Here is a 15,470-nt window from a genome sequence, read left to right as displayed (position 1 = left end):
TTAGTACAGATGACTGCAGCATCACGTTGCGTTGATGAAACTGAGTCAAACAAGATCAAAAGATTTAATCAACGAGTGTCATTTTTGATCTGAAGCTTAGGCAAATGGATGGGCAGAGAGAATAGTAGAGCTCGGTATGCTTATAACACTAAGTAAAAAACCCATCCTATTGATAATACACCTTTTGGATTGAATGAGGCCAGTTCTTCCTTCTATGCTGTCATTTAAATAGTATGGACTCATTGAACACATTATCAAGTTCAGTTTCTTGGATTGAATAAAGCACTGAAAAGATAAGAGTACAATGAACCAATCAAAGGGAAACAATTGAGGCGTTTTGCATTAATAAAAACCCTGAAAAAAAGGAAAAAAATTTTCCATACTTCCTTCACCTTCTTGTTCTGTCGATATAAGCTATTGGCTTCATTTAAACTTGTTTTTCCTTTTCTTTTTCACTTTTTTCAATATACTTCAAAGCTGGCATCTTTTCACTGGTTTTGGGAGTGCAAAAAGACTATTTTTAACATAAAAAGATGCCTGTTCCGCTTCATACTTCACTGCAGTCCGTCATTCACAGACTTATCAATGTTGTTTTGATATCTCGAATGAATGCTGATAAGAGGTCAAATGATCCGTTGTGTCTGATACACAATAATAAAAACCCAGTATTGCATTCTCGGGAAGATTGTATATTAAATTTAAACAAAATAGCAGATCAATATACAATTTATATCTTACACAAACAAACACATAATTTACTCGAAAAATGGACTTTTTCGTTGGGCGATGACACTTGCCATCAAACGAGTTCAACAGAAAGCCTCAGTGATCTCAGTGACATTGCTATGCTGGTGGATGATTTACCAGCAACTCACTTACAACAACTTTGCTTTGTTTCTGGTCATTGCAGTTCTGACATCAAAGCAAAATTCAATCAGTGTCAACATCCAGAGTTTGCAAAAACCGGTCAAAATACTGGAAGTTTAACAACAAAGTCCTTCCAGTTGTCAAAAACCATCAAAGTTTCTGTTGAATACGATGTCAATGCCTTTTGGACTAATCAAGTTGATTTTGAACCGTCTGGAGAAAAAGAACAACAACAGCCAATTCCTTCCTATGAGGAACAATTAATTCACCCTCTGAGTCCTCTTCATTCTCCACGACCAACGCCTGAGACAGAAGTTCAACAAGAACAAGAATATCATCACCACAACCACTACCAGCAGCAGCAGCAGCAGCAGCAGCAGCAGCAGCAACAGCCATATGAACATGCGCCTCCAACCGTCATGATCCAACATGCTTCTGTAACTACCTTTCCAGGTGTATTACCGTTATCACCGTCAGTACCTTTTCCTGCGTCACCTACAGTGGCTGTGAGAAGATTGTCCAGACTTTCTCTATCTGCTATTGAAAGTGAAGCAGCACAAGAAAACAACTCTGCTGAAAACAATGATATGAATCACCTTTTACCGTTACTTCCCAATGCCATACCTATTCCAGCAACGAATTCTCAAATCCAATATACACACCATCATTACACGCAAGGAGGCCGTAGAACAAGCATTACCTACTCTACATCACCCAGCTGTTCCCTCAAGGGCAACAGTGATAGCTGTAATGGTAATCGTTTGTCACGATTTCAGCATTTACATGGCTCTAACACCGCAAGAAGGCATGATTCGGCGTCTGTAGAATTGGGTCAGCACCGCGGTTCACTTGTAGGTAGTTTTGAAGAGTCTTTGCTTTCCGGTCGCATGTCTTTTATGCCTCTGTCGAAAGCAATCGAATTTCATTGCCAAATAGGCGTCTTGGGCCAAGGTGATTGTAAACCGTCACTCAAATGTCCTCCTCACTGGACCATTTCCTTTCCTGCTACATTTTATACTCAAATGAACGACACAACAGATGATTCTTATACAACCACACCTTATGTTGGCACTGTCGATATCCAACATTATTTAGATCATACCCTTCATAACTCGTCATTGACAGGTTATCGTATACCACCCAAAGGACAATTGCAATTTGTTGTAAAGAACCCTAATAAGACAGCTGTGAAATTGTTCTTGATACCTTATGATTTTACAAGCATGCCGAGGAATACCAAGACATTTTTACGTCAAAAATCATACCAAATCATTGATCACAAAGTAGTCATTGGTCACCGCCAGCAGCAGCAGCAGCAACAGAAACAGCAGCAGCAGCGAGAAGAAGGAGAAGAACAAGAAAGGAATGTGTTGAGATATGCCATTCATATGCAATTTATAAGAAATGAAAGGAAACGGATCTATTTGTATAAATCAGTTCGTATCGTCTTTACTAATCGGAAATTGGATATGAACGAAAAACTGAATGTTGTGTGTGAAGGTCCGATAGAGCCAGCCTTTGTACCTTTGTAATTTGTGATTGTTCATAAAGAAATAATAAAAGCCGATTGCCCTTTACTGCGAACTGGTTTTTTTCTCACCCCTGCTCCCTCCGCAAAAAAAAAAATCAAGAATTTGAAACTCAACAATCGCTTTCCCAAGGTTGGACAAAGGCAAATAGGGAAACACACATGAAAGTTTTCCCCGCATTTTATCGTCATCCGCTAAAATATTTTCTTCTTTTTTCTCTTTTCTTCTACTTTGCCTAACTTTTTCTTTTATTAAAGCCTAAACACACACCCCTCCCCACTCTTCACTTTTTAATAACATATTGAGAATGTCTCTGATTGCTTTGCAAACAGTCAAAAGTCGTTGGAATGCATCCGTTGCAGTTGTAAGTCTTTGTCGAACGTTGATACAGCAGAGTTTGTGCAAAATGTTTTAATTTTTTTTTTTTCTAGTCTTTATTTAACCGGGCCTTTCATTCGAATAACACTCACTTTATGGCCTCAACGACAGACGTGAAGGAACCTAGACTGAAAACATTCGAAATCTATCGTTGGGTAAAGTAAATTGTTAAAAGCGTTATCATCTCTCTGCGTGTGTGGGTGGGTGATTGTTGCGGGAAGGGTCTTACCAAATAGAGTAATAAATGAGATAAGATAAAACATGTGTACGTATGTGTGTGTGTGTGTGTGTGTGTGTGCGTATGTGTACAAACATATTAACGGTGCACAACCAATGTAGAACCCTGACAAACCAACCGAAAAACCTACACTGCAAAAATACCAAGTTGACTTGAATACATGTGGCCCTATGGTTTTAGATGCCCTCATTAAAATCAAAAATGAACAAGATCACAGCCTGACGTTCCGTCGTTCATGCCGTGAAGGTATTTGTGGTTCTTGTGCTATGAACATCCAAGGTGGAAATACATTGGCTTGTATATCCAAGATTGACAAAGAAGATCTCAGCAAACCTGTAAAAATTTATCCTTTGCCCCACATGAATATTGTGAAAGACCTGGTGCCTGATTTAACACACTTTTACAAACAATATAAGAGCATCGAACCTTATCTAAAACAAAAAAATCCTCCGACAGATGGCAAGGAGAACTATCAATCTATTGAAGACCGTAAGAAGCTAGACGGTCTGTATGAATGTATTTTGTGTGCTTGCTGTTCTACTTCGTGTCCTTCTTACTGGTGGAACCAAGAAGAATACTTGGGCCCCGCCGTCTTAATGCAGGCCTATCGTTGGATGATTGATTCTCGCGACCAATATGGCGCTGAACGCAGAGAAAAACTACAAAATAAAATGGCATTGTATCGTTGCCATACAATTATGAATTGTTCAAAAACATGTCCAAAGGGCCTACAACCTGGTACTGCTATCGCTGAAATCAAAGCTAAAATGGCTTTTGAGTAGAACATTTATATTTTAAATCGTAACAACGTAAAAAAAAAACAATACCATTACATACATTACTACCCCATGAATAACAATAAAGCGAGAATATTTTTAATACTGCTAATGTAATAATAATTGTAGTAGTCATTTATGAGTGTAAAGTTGAGTTGAGTTTGTTAAAGAAGAAGACCACAAGTGGTATATTCATTTTAGCTATTGGCATATTTTGTTGTTGTTCATGTTGACATAGAACAAAAAGTTGGATTGCAATAAAGATGGCTTTTTTATTCCCCTACTGTGAGCTGTCTTCTCTTGTATAATTCAAATTGAAAATCAAATGACCGTATTTAAAAGGTTAACCTCGCGTTCGATTATTCTCAATCAATACTCGTATATGAATTTTAGCTTGGTATTCTTATCTAGAATTATTTTGTATTCGGTTTTTTTTTTTTTTTGACCGATGAAAGAGTGGGAATGATATACCATAGGTCGCGGAACTGACTATAATGTAAAAACGCTTAGCATGACAAGCACTGTATAGGATTGTGAATCCCCTTGTCTAAATGTATAGGGTTGTGAATCGAGAAGTACAGAACGTTAATTTGTGAAAGCTGCGATAGCGTTCTCTTTGTAGAAAAGAAAAAGCACGCCAAAACTTTATTTTGATTTATAAAGATTACAGTAATATATATATAAGTGTATGAGGGTTACTTGATTGATTATAGATGGTGGCACTGGGAGAGTCATGTATGTATAGAGTTTTTATTGAGATTTAGATCTAATGTATCCTAACCATTGGAAATAGCTCATACCAGAGCTGACATTTTGTTGATTTGCTCCAGCAGTAGTAGGTCCGGTTGGCTGACGGTCTTCTATTAAGGAACCCAAAAACCTATTACGAAGCATAGGTTCACCATCTTCTCTAATAATATAAATTGTGGGGTAATATGTAGTTTGTCGTTTTCTTTGTATATGCTGGATAATATTTCTAACTCTGTCTGACAAAGCAGATGGAATGTTGGGTAATGTAGGAACCTGTATATAACGGGAAAAGCGTTAAAAAGGCATCATTTATGGTGGGAATATCCTTCCTCTCTGTAGGCTCTCTTTTACCTGTCCAGATTTGATTTCTTCAACATTAGATGCTCCTAATAGGTCTTGGCAAAGTTGAGGAACAGCTTGTTTACCAACCCAAATGTACACATGGAGTCCATCTTCCAACATGTAACACCCATAGGGTTCAATCTTTTCACTGGACAAATTCATTGTGGGTGGCATCACTACATTGCCCGCCTGCTGCTGTCCTTCTGTATTGGACGTCGTTGCTGCAGTGCCTGCATTAGGAGGCATATTGTGAAGGGAATAGAATCTGGGGTGAACAAGGCGTAACCAGCTGTTTGTAGGTAACGTGCGTAATAAAATGACAGATTGTGAACGCATATCAGTGGGAACAGGTGCGTCTTGGAAGGCATCCGTTTTCAGAATACCCAAAATCAATAAGGGCAATAGGCTGAGGGATGGACAAATGCTCAATTGACTGTTGGCTACGTTGTTCATACCGACCACTTCTTTGGCATAAGCACCCATAATATTCACGGTTTCCTTTGATAGATGGTCTCTGCCGTCGCTCAATTTACTGTTAGCCCCCTTATTCATTGCTTTAACAAACATGTAAATAAAAGCGTTAGTTTCAACAGTTTATGGCTTGGAGCTACTCATGATATCACCCCCCATAGTTATGGTATATTGATTTCAAGCGTACCTTGATGACATAACAGTCTTGCCAATGCCACTTGATTAACAGAAGCATATAACTCTGAAATACTCTTTGTTACAGGCAAACACAAATTCATAACGCGAATACGTCTTTCGCCAAAGCAGGTTGTATGTAGTAGAGCGGTTTGGAAATAAACAAAAGGTGTTTGAATATCTTCTTCAATCACTAGATCTATTGCGTACGATTGATCACGAGGCACATTTGGCAGTGCCATGATATCTGGAACACGCGTTGTACAATTACCATAGAATGCATGGCACACAATACCGGTGGAACAGCGAGTACGCATCACTGCTTCCAATCCGATTTGCTCGGACAGAAGGGCCATCACCTCTTCTTTCAATCTTTGGCATTCGCCTGGATTAACAGCAGCATTGAAGGCCGGGTAATAATGGGTTTGACCTCCGGTGTAACGAGGAATAATATTAAGCGTAGCAACATCGGCGACCTGATTTTGACCGCCTCCAAAAATAAACATATCCGCACAGATCTGAAGTTTTGTACACTCGTTAGCAAATAATTTGTAGAATTGTGTATTGGTTGAGGACAGCATGGGTGAATCAAGAATAGATTTGTTAGATTCTTGCTTCGCTTTCACCGCACCATCGCCTATATTGGGAACACTAGCTTGGAAGCAAACAATCTTACCGCCAGTGGGAGACTATAATTGTGTCAACAGATTGTCAGTACTCTCGATGAGCTTCCTTGTCAGATTGTGCCAAGGTAAAAGAAGGGGGGAAGGGGTGAGTGGAAAAGCAACTTACCAATAATTTACGAGCAGCCTGAAGTGCCACACCCAAACAATTGGAAGGTGTGTGTGCATGAGAGCTGCCGTTAAACATTGTTTTCATTTTGATTAACATGTCCTCAACAGCTTTTCTACTTTCCACCAAATTGACGCACAGATCTGAAGCAGCACGAGGAAGATATACATCCGTCAAATCACCCACAACCAAAAGCTCACATTCTTGTCCACTCAATTTGTAAAAACCTACTGCACTATCCACTGTCATGAGTGCAACTTTTGTCCTTCCATCTTCATTCGGCAGCTTATCCAAAGAAGCCAAAATCGCATCAGCTACAACAGCAATCATACCCGACTGAACAGCTTGAAAAGAAGTATCAATCACAAACACATAAACTGGTGGCTGTGGTGGTCTGACCATGTACTCTGATGGAGCAACAAAATCTACACACCCGTAATTGAGCTCAGGTCGAGCATAACGATCAGCAGGTTGTTGAGTCATAATATCCCAATCAAACGCTTGCGGAATATCGTTATCCAACCCACACATATTACATTGCCATTTTAGCGCACCGGCCGTGAATTGGACAAAAGGGTTGATATACGTTTTACAACGGGAACAACGCGTCACAACTGTATCAGGTACAACTGGTACATCCTCTCTATGTTGTTGTTTATCATCACTAGATGACATGGATGAGATTGAACTGAGAAAAGGTTGAATAATCAGGCCAAGTGGCAGTTTGGACTTTTTTAAGAGTGCGTTAGTGGCTGGGAAAGCATTAACAGTGGAATGATTGAATTTCGTGTGCACTTGAGCAAAAGAGGAACCTGTAGCTGTTGCCTATATATATACATTGGTTAAAAAAAAAAAAAAAAAAAAAGGTGTAAGGACTCGATTCCTTATATAATATAACTCATAGAAGCATAATTAATTACATTGAGTGGAATAGCTGGTGCAGATAGTTCTTCATGAATATGTTCAATCGCGGGTGGTTGTCCGACAAGTGGCACGTCCTGTCTTATCATAGGCTGTTGCACTGGTGAATGATTCAGACTCATTTGTGCCATACCGTTCAACATTTGGTTATATCCATTTGTAATATAACCTTGTTGAGGTTGCTGTGTTATGGGAGAGAGCATTGGTTGCTGTTGGTATGGCGAAGCTGCAGAGTGTTGCAGTGTAGGCTGTGCAGTGAACGTAGCTGGTTGAGGTTGTATAAACTGTTGCGGCTGCTGTTGTGCCTGGTAGTATGAACCTCTCTGTTGAAAATGCTGCTGTTGCTGAGGATAAGAAGAGTTTCGAATTTCAGGGGAATAACCTGCATTTCCTGCAATAAATTCGTGTGCTTGAGCCCGAGGATACTGACGTTTTGTCCTTTTGGTGTTTGTTGCTTCCATAGATTGAGACGACAGCTGAGGTGTACCTGCTGGTGATCTTGCATTCAATGACGGTTGTGGCTGTTGCTGATGTGGCGATGAAGCGCCGTATACGGCTTGGTATGAAGGATTAGGCTGCATTTGTCAACTCCTTCCCTACACTTTCTTAAAGCTGATGTAGCGAAAGAAAAATAACGATATTTCTCAACAACAGCTTTAATTAATTCGAATGAGTAGAACGTGGATTTTGGGTTTTGGGACGATTTTTGAGTCTCAGCAATAAATGGCGCCTTGAAACTGCTGTAGCCTGTGTCAGGAAGCTTTTAATGCTTGCTTTATGCTCTCCCATATTTATATGGTAGTCTGTATCACTGTGAGGATACAAACGTTTTAATCGCTTGCTCTATTAGCATGCAGGACAAAGTTGCTGTTGTCTTGTCATTAACTATGTAAGAATCAAATCGCTAGTCTTAAATTATGCCAGTGGTTCGAAGGTCTATACCTACTTATAACTTGTTTATGAAACGATTCCGTCACAATAAACAGTTTCGATGCCTTTAAAATTTCTACATTAAGACTATTGCAGTTGGAAGGAAGCAGAACAGAATATTTTATCAGAAAAAATTAATGCATTGAAAATTTATTTTCATTTCATTCCAAGCTATCCAACAAAAGTAGCAGCTTTCTTTCTCAATTTAAAGATATGTTTCAAAATAAGCCAAGCACCCGATCAATCATGATGGCTGATCCAGATGCTCGTCCTTTAACGGCTTCAGATGCCGGATTTACGGATAAAGATCAGTCATTTGTCAACAATAGTCGTAGCACAAAAGTTCAAGCATACACAATAACAGATCTAGATGAAGATTCTGATGGAGAGCCTATGAGCATCCCTAATAAGCAGCAGCCTTCAAATCACTCAAAAGAATTAGAGGAAGAAGATGATGATGATTTAGAGAGCAATTCAGATGAAGAATACTGCGATGCAACCTACACTTTTGATTTAACAGGAACAAATGAGGACGATCATGTATCAACTTCTCCGCAGGACGAGAAAAAGAAAGGTAATACTCTTGCTGCTAGTTTCGACGATCTACCACAAGATTTGATTGAGCATATGGCCGAAGCAGCATATGAAGCAGAACCAGTTGGCAAACCAGAGCAACAAGCGGAACGAATGCAAACAGAAGATGATCATCACACTACTACGGATGACGACGACGAAGGGTTAAATGTCAAAACGGTTAAGAAAATGCGTAAGAACTCTTTTGGTCCTGAGTTCAATCCAGAAGATGGTTCACGCCGGTGGTATATCGACAGCAATAATAAGAAGATAAAGATTCCCAAAACAAAAGGGCCAAAGGTCAGTTGGACAAAAGAAGAAATAAAGGCTCTTGAAGAAGGCCTCGAATATTACAGAGGAACGCAGTGGGCTGAAATTTTAAAGCGTAAGGAAGACGTTTTCAAGAAAAACAATCGGGACAACATAAGCCTGAAGGACAAAGCTCGAAATGAGTATAATCGAAGAGTCAGAATGAACGAAGCACTGGGTGGTTTTCGTTATTATGCTAAGAAACGTAGAATCGATCCATAAACAATACCTTATCTAATAATTTATATTTATGCTATCTCATTGAGGAGGGATAAAGTGATTTTGAATGCTTTTAAAGTATGTATCTACTGCCTCTATATATATCACACTTTTAAAACCATTGTATGCATAGTAGGTCGTATACCTCGAGTAAAAACTCTATAATGTATTCCATTTATCATGATAAAGCCATCTAATCGCAGAATCAATGAGTCTGACATCAGAATTTGCTGTCATCTGGATAAAAGAATTTAACAACACGTAAAATTGTACCATTTATCGATAGGCTGAAGTGCAGTGTTACTGGTACAATAATGCTTCAAGCTTTCATTTTATCCATACACAATTGAAATTATTTACTTTGGTACGTATCTATTGGCGAGGAAAATGTCAATATAGATGGAAAGACGAAGCGAGCAGTATTATTGAAATATAATGCAGAATTTGCTACCATTAAAACTAACATTATCGTCATGAATAGAGCCTCAGGAGTTATGACCCATTTTTAAATAAATTCCGTGCTTCAGCATCGTAACTACTTACATGTACGCAATTAACGAGTTTTACTTTCATTTTGTACAGCTATAGTTATCGTCGAGTAAGACTACGGGTGATCGTCAAGAGAAAATATTTCGTGAATCCCTTTTCTAATACTACCAAACGTGTTATTAATCAACTCCAAGTACTTCTGATGCATTGCTGATGTAACAAGAATAAATAATTTTATTTGCTCCGTGCTAATAATGTTTATTACCATTCAACATACAAACCAACTTTTGGCTTACTTCGATGAATGAAAAAATCGCATGGCCTAATACATAACAATAAGCCCTCTGCAGTGTACTTATTGTTCGAATAGATGTCGAATATTGAAAAACCATATGGTTGACTCAATAAGAACGGTATCATTACGTTCTACTAACTTACATTATGTGGTAAGGTGATAACCCACATGCGGGAACAATGTAAAGTAACAATAGCTGCTCTTGGTCATTTTTTAGTGAATTGGTACACAGTGCGGAGTTTGTGGGAATGGATTTAATGATGTGGGATAGATTCAACCTGTGGGTTGAAATTCATTAAAAAATCCTATCCCATAAAGTCCGCACTGTATAATTTTTATCCCTATTAATACGAGTCGAATGTGATGGAACAATAATAATAACAACTATTATAAAATTGAATGCAAGAATGTAAAATGTTGGTTGAGGGTTAAATTCACCAAATTCGACTGGATGACTGAATTTACACGCTAAGCTATTAAGCCTTCCTAACTTCCAAGTATATTTTCTACACAATCCAAAATTATTTTATGCACATTGTCACCTTACTATATTGTTCAAAGCAACTATATCTTCTCTGTTATTTACATAATTCACCTCCTGTGGTAAGTTGTCGGAACACATCATTTTAAAAGGTCGAGATAATACATACGGAACAAATTTCTCTATAGATAACGTAAACAATATTGTGAGTATTATTGAAAAAAAAAAAAACCGCGTATTCAGTGGAGATCTACAATCCAAGGGGGAGAAAATGCATTGCAATGTTTCAAGCCAACATTTCTTAAGTTTTGATATCTACCTGCTATGAACTTGGGAAGTGCAATTAATAAAAATTAATTTCTTACACACTATCTAATGCCTTTGCAAATATTACTCAAGATACAGTACACGGTAATTTTTGAAATGTTTCCCCAGTATAGCCCTTTCTAAGCGTCTTTACAAATAACTCATTTACTTTTCACAGTCTCTATTCGCTGAATGACTATTAATATCTCTAAAAGTCATTACATCTATTGCAAACTACGCTACGAGCCTATTATTCAAAATCATTTGGGCTGTGTCGGTTCCTTTGGAAGTAGTAGGACGCGTTATTTCAAGGAAGAGTTAATAATCTATAATTACATTAATGGAACATTAATATATCACATAGGCAGTATGCTTGAAATACATTGACTGACAGCTTTATCTTTACTGGATACTTGTTGACTCATAATAGTAAATCAAATTGTCTATTTTTTGATTTTATATCATCTTTCTAATCTATTTCTTTTATTATCTATTTGATACGGTTTAGTTATAACGTGGTAGACACACTGTTAATAGAAACGTCAATATCGTTTATACTTTCAATTTATGGATCTATATACAGAGCTATTTTAGCTGACTCAACTCTGACTCCAGGCGAAAACTTCATTCCATTACACGCGAAAAACCAGAAGAAACGAAGAAAGATAATCCAAAAACGTCTCACGTATACCAACCAAAAAGAAAAATGATTTCGCCCGGATTCGAACCGGGGACCGCCTGTGTGTTAGACAGGCGTGATAACCGACTACACCACGAAATCAGATGTTTTGTAGTGTTAAAAACATAAATTATCAGCATATTTAATAGTTTAAAACACATGACGTTCCGGTTCGGCGAGACAAGGTTCGGTGTAGAGTACGCGTTAGAATAAAAAGATAAATGACAGATAGTACATTACTGTAAAGGGAGCAGAGTAATGGGAAATACACCGCTGGGCCTTCTGCCATATTTGCTAGAGAAGAGAACATCCTGTTGTAAAATGCTCAAAGGTATCGGTGGCATATGAATAGAAATCTACAGAAAAGAAGATACAGAACCCGGCGATAATATTAGAGCTGTGATACTTCGACCTCTTTTGTAAGTTCGGTTTGAAGGTGTGTGCGAGAAATATTACCAATAGTGATTAATAAGAGACGAGTCTCCTTCGTCCCTTATTTTTCGCTGAAAGTCAGAGAGGGAAGCGTTCATAGCAAACTGAATGTTTATACATCAAGATTTAAAAGAATATCCGTTTGTGATTTATATTTTATAATAACAATCAAAGTAAAAAATAACGAGACTGCCAAAAAAGGTTACCCTTTATTCATTCATTGAGGAGTAAATCTTTTATACTTTAAGTTAGTAAGACATGTGATCCAGTGAGTATGTTATTAACCATAAAACCCATGAGTGTATGTAACCCTAGTTGTTTCTAAGTTGTTGTCTCATTATGCTAGACTGGGTTGTCTCAACAGATCATGACACCGTTCCTTGAATTTCGAGCTGATAGGAAAGCGTTATCAAGATAAAACTGTATAGGCAGTACGTGTATGACTTATATACAATTGTTTTTTGGGTCTCTCTTGTAACATAATATCATCCTTTTTGTTAAGTGTGGTATAGTTCATAGTGATGTATGAAAAGAGTATAGAAATACTGTGGCATTCAACGGTAGTTCCTCAAATGTAAAGGTTCTAGATTACAATATATGAGGTACAGCTTCAAAGCCCATTTATTCATCAAATTCTTGATTTATAAGTTTGTAAGCTTCCAAAATATGACTTTTGTTTTCACTCCAATAGATAAAATATTTTTTCTGGATCAAAGCCCAGATACATGGTATAAAGAATTCAGAGGAAGTGGTAGGATCTTGATGATAGCTGAATTTCAAATTCGGTAAAAGCTAAATAAGAAGGATTAGAACAATCTCAATTAACAATCCATGATGTCAGAAGCTATAATACGTACTATAAGTTTGTGATTAGACCACGTTCTTGTTGCTTGCTCAATTAATCTCAAGACCTCATTTGAAGAAGGTGCTTTCAGATTGGCCTCAGCTAGACGAGTATTGAAGTGAGTTATAACTTCTTCAACATTTTGTACAAGCTGGATGAACCGAGGATTTGATTGAAAAGGGTTAAATATCTCTCTTTTCTGCAATAACGCGTAAACAAGTTGGGAATTCTGTTTGAGACGATAAGTCAAGGTTGAATTCATCATTTCCATGAGCAAGATCAACAAATCTTCATAAACTATGAAATCGTCAGATTGCTGTTGTTGCTGATTATCCATTAATTTTATGTAGCGTTTGGCTAGAACTTCGAATATACTATGTACAAAGTATATTTATATTGTTAGATTACTTCTTATCTGATAGTTCTCTTTTTACTACCTGATAATTCTCTGGGCTATGTATGAGTGCATATCAGATAAAGTGCTTGACATGTTTAACAAAATAGCCAAGCAATTTGTATGAAGAAAAGCATCTTTCTTCTGTGACAAATTTAATTGAACTATCCGCAAAAGAACGAGTATCATCAAACCACCCAAAGAAATAGACTTCAGCAGAGGCCGTTCAGTAAACCAGGCAATATTCTGTACCGTCTATGTTAAAAAGGTCAGCAATATAATTAGCGCTTATAGAAATCGATACTCCAACTGCAATGTTACTTGTTTATTACAATTTTCTGGATGGCGTCATTGTTCATATCGTCTTGACTAAACATCAGTAAAATTGTCAACAGTATATAGACCTGTGAGAAACTGAATTTGCTGGTGCCCTCCATCGATTCGTAGATAAGTTTGAGAATAGGTAGATACTATTTGATTATGTGTTTGGTGAGGACGGTATTCCAGTGATCATGCAAAATGAAACTTAGCTACCTATTATACTTACAATATGCTCTTGATCCGTTCTTGATAGTACATACACTCTGAAGGATTCATTCTCAACGAGTATCAGATAAAATAGCAACATTTTCTCTTCGACATGAATTGATTTTAGGAATATGTCCAGCAGATTTTTAAATGATATCAAGTGCATTTTTCCTCCGTCACAACTGTCCATATCACTGGATATTACTGCAAGAAAATGTCAGTGCAATTATATAAGCATGTTCGTTATTGCGTTTCCAAATACTCACCATGATGGTCATTTAAATTAGCTATCGCTCGTCTATAAGATTTGGTCCAATCGTTCTCTGGCTGATTGCCCAATAGGAGTAAAAGCAGTAGACTTCTTTCTGCTACAGGAGGTGAAGAATTATTTTGTTGGTAATGGAAAGAATTTCTCCCTGAGGAGAAAAAATAGCTATAAGCGGTATATAGAGCGCCTGCTGGTGGCTGTGGTGGAGGTAAATGTTGGGCTATGAAATTTTCAAATAATCTCGCTACTATTGTTTCTGCTCTATTATGGAATTTTGTCATTAAGAGATTGAGAAAGTAGTTGTCTTCTTCGCCTTCCATTTTAAACAAATGTTGTTGATACAGCTGCGTTGATATGAGCACAAAAAATGTGTTTAAAACTTCAACATAGAATTCATAAGTTGAATAGTTCGAACTGTGTTTTGAAGGACGTTAGAAATAACTTTAATCAATGATATATGTGTTTAAGGTCATTACCTTGGGTCCATATTTGTTAGAATATACAGTAAATGTTTAAATAATTGTTCGCCTCTTTTTCTGCTTGTATCGTCTTCAATTTGTTCGATGATTTCCTGATTACACAAGTTGTCGGCAAACTGTTTAATGAATATTCTTGTCAAAAGTAATGCATTATATGTTTCTATTGGTATTATGATATCCTGGTTTTGAATCCGTTGTAAGTTTTCAAACAATTCGAGTAAGTGATCCATCAGTCTATTGAGGTTTCGTGTTTTCATATTGTTTGCGGCTATTTTGTATGTTGAATTTGTTACATTGACGAAGAAGATTGGAGTCATTCAGTAAAATAAGACCGTACCTAATTCTATAGATAGACCAATGGTGCTCATTTCCAAATCGATAGCATCTTGTCTATTATTATCACATCATTATATGTATCAGCCTCTATGTCGAACCTTACATTGTCCTCTATCCAGGTTAAGAATAAGTAAAGTGCTTACTGATTTAATGACGAAGGATACTTCTCTGTTGATAAGAAAGACCAGTCTGTTATGTTCACAGTGGAGCATATTGGTTTGATTTTGGCTAATTGATTTGAAGAAAAGAATGGACTATAGTTTTCAGTAATGGTTGGTGAGTTTATGTTGGTGCTATGCTGTATTTGTTGTTGGGAGGTATATTTATTATTAAAGTAATACGGTGAAGCCTTTACAGTGGGTGTAGTGGCAGTTGCTGAAGAAGATATAGAAGTACTTAGTGCTGCAAAGCTATCAGACAGTTCAAGGTGAGGCGATACAGGTACGCTGACATCAGACGATGAGTTATTGTTGTGTAAATTGTCAGTGTTTTTGTTGAAGTTTACAATTCTCCGCGAAGATGAACTGGTAGGTTCAGGTGCTTGCAAAGTTCTAGTTGGAGCTGTCAAAGGTGTTGCTGACACATTTTTCGAATTGTTCATAATCTGATGCTGCAGAGTGTTAACGAAAAGAATGCTAAGCGCTTAACCTTTTTGTGTTTAGCAACTTCT

At 37.4% G+C, this 15,470-nt stretch overlaps 5 protein-coding genes and 1 non-coding gene across 6 annotated transcripts; 3 read left to right on the top strand and 3 right to left on the bottom strand.

The window, feature by feature from the left end:
- The first annotated feature begins 370 nt into the window (after window positions 1–370).
- On the top strand, window positions 371–2,699 carry BDF20DRAFT_233650 (uncharacterized protein). The gene is made up of 2 exons (XM_053074973.1): window positions 371–2,528; window positions 2,654–2,699. Exon 1 carries the CDS (start codon window positions 534–536, stop codon window positions 2,397–2,399), a length of 1,866 nt encoding a protein of 621 aa, XP_052931013.1. The 5' UTR covers window positions 371–533; the 3' UTR covers window positions 2,400–2,528; window positions 2,654–2,699.
- Window positions 2,700–2,703: 4 nt separating this feature from the next.
- Window positions 2,704–3,794, top strand: BDF20DRAFT_908444 (succinate dehydrogenase iron-sulfur protein; the record flags this gene model as incomplete). The annotated part of the gene is made up of 3 exons (XM_053083480.1): window positions 2,704–2,760; window positions 2,828–2,929; window positions 3,114–3,794. The coding sequence occupies 3 exons, from the start codon at window positions 2,704–2,706 to the stop codon at window positions 3,792–3,794; spliced, it is 840 nt and encodes a 279-aa protein (XP_052931012.1).
- Window positions 3,795–4,328: 534 nt separating this feature from the next.
- BDF20DRAFT_900917 (uncharacterized protein) lies at window positions 4,329–7,965 on the bottom strand. The gene is made up of 5 exons (XM_053082767.1): window positions 7,238–7,965; window positions 6,318–7,142; window positions 5,539–6,214; window positions 4,890–5,434; window positions 4,329–4,811 (listed from the first exon to the last, which is right to left on the bottom strand). Exons 1-5 carry the CDS (start codon window positions 7,817–7,819, stop codon window positions 4,539–4,541), a joined length of 2,901 nt encoding a protein of 966 aa, XP_052931011.1. The 5' UTR covers window positions 7,820–7,965; the 3' UTR covers window positions 4,329–4,538.
- Window positions 7,966–8,417: 452 nt separating this feature from the next.
- BDF20DRAFT_917640 (uncharacterized protein) lies at window positions 8,418–9,272 on the top strand (the record flags this gene model as incomplete). Its single annotated transcript, XM_053084592.1, has 1 exon — window positions 8,418–9,272. One exon carries the CDS (start codon window positions 8,418–8,420, stop codon window positions 9,270–9,272), a length of 855 nt encoding a protein of 284 aa, XP_052931010.1.
- A 2,275-nt stretch (window positions 9,273–11,547) lies between these two features.
- BDF20DRAFT_t161 lies at window positions 11,548–11,621 on the bottom strand. The gene has a single exon. It is a non-coding gene; the product is annotated as a tRNA-Val (tRNA).
- A 548-nt stretch (window positions 11,622–12,169) lies between these two features.
- On the bottom strand, window positions 12,170–15,431 carry BDF20DRAFT_900906 (Dyggve-Melchior-Clausen syndrome protein-domain-containing protein). The gene is made up of 9 exons (XM_053082766.1): window positions 14,944–15,431; window positions 14,802–14,854; window positions 14,462–14,732; window positions 13,984–14,399; window positions 13,737–13,921; window positions 13,522–13,659; window positions 13,233–13,444; window positions 12,809–13,169; window positions 12,170–12,743 (listed from the first exon to the last, which is right to left on the bottom strand). The coding sequence occupies exons 1-9, from the start codon at window positions 15,399–15,401 to the stop codon at window positions 12,573–12,575; spliced, it is 2,265 nt and encodes a 754-aa protein (XP_052931009.1). The 5' UTR covers window positions 15,402–15,431; the 3' UTR covers window positions 12,170–12,572.
- Between the last annotated feature and the right edge of the window lie 39 nt (window positions 15,432–15,470).

Source organism: Mycotypha africana (assembly GCF_025528875.1).
Source record: "Mycotypha africana strain NRRL 2978 chromosome Unknown BDF20scaffold_16, whole genome shotgun sequence".
NCBI classification, from domain to species: Eukaryota; Fungi; Mucoromycota; class Mucoromycetes; order Mucorales; family Mycotyphaceae; genus Mycotypha; species Mycotypha africana.
This window is presented reverse-complemented; position numbering and strand designations above follow the sequence as displayed.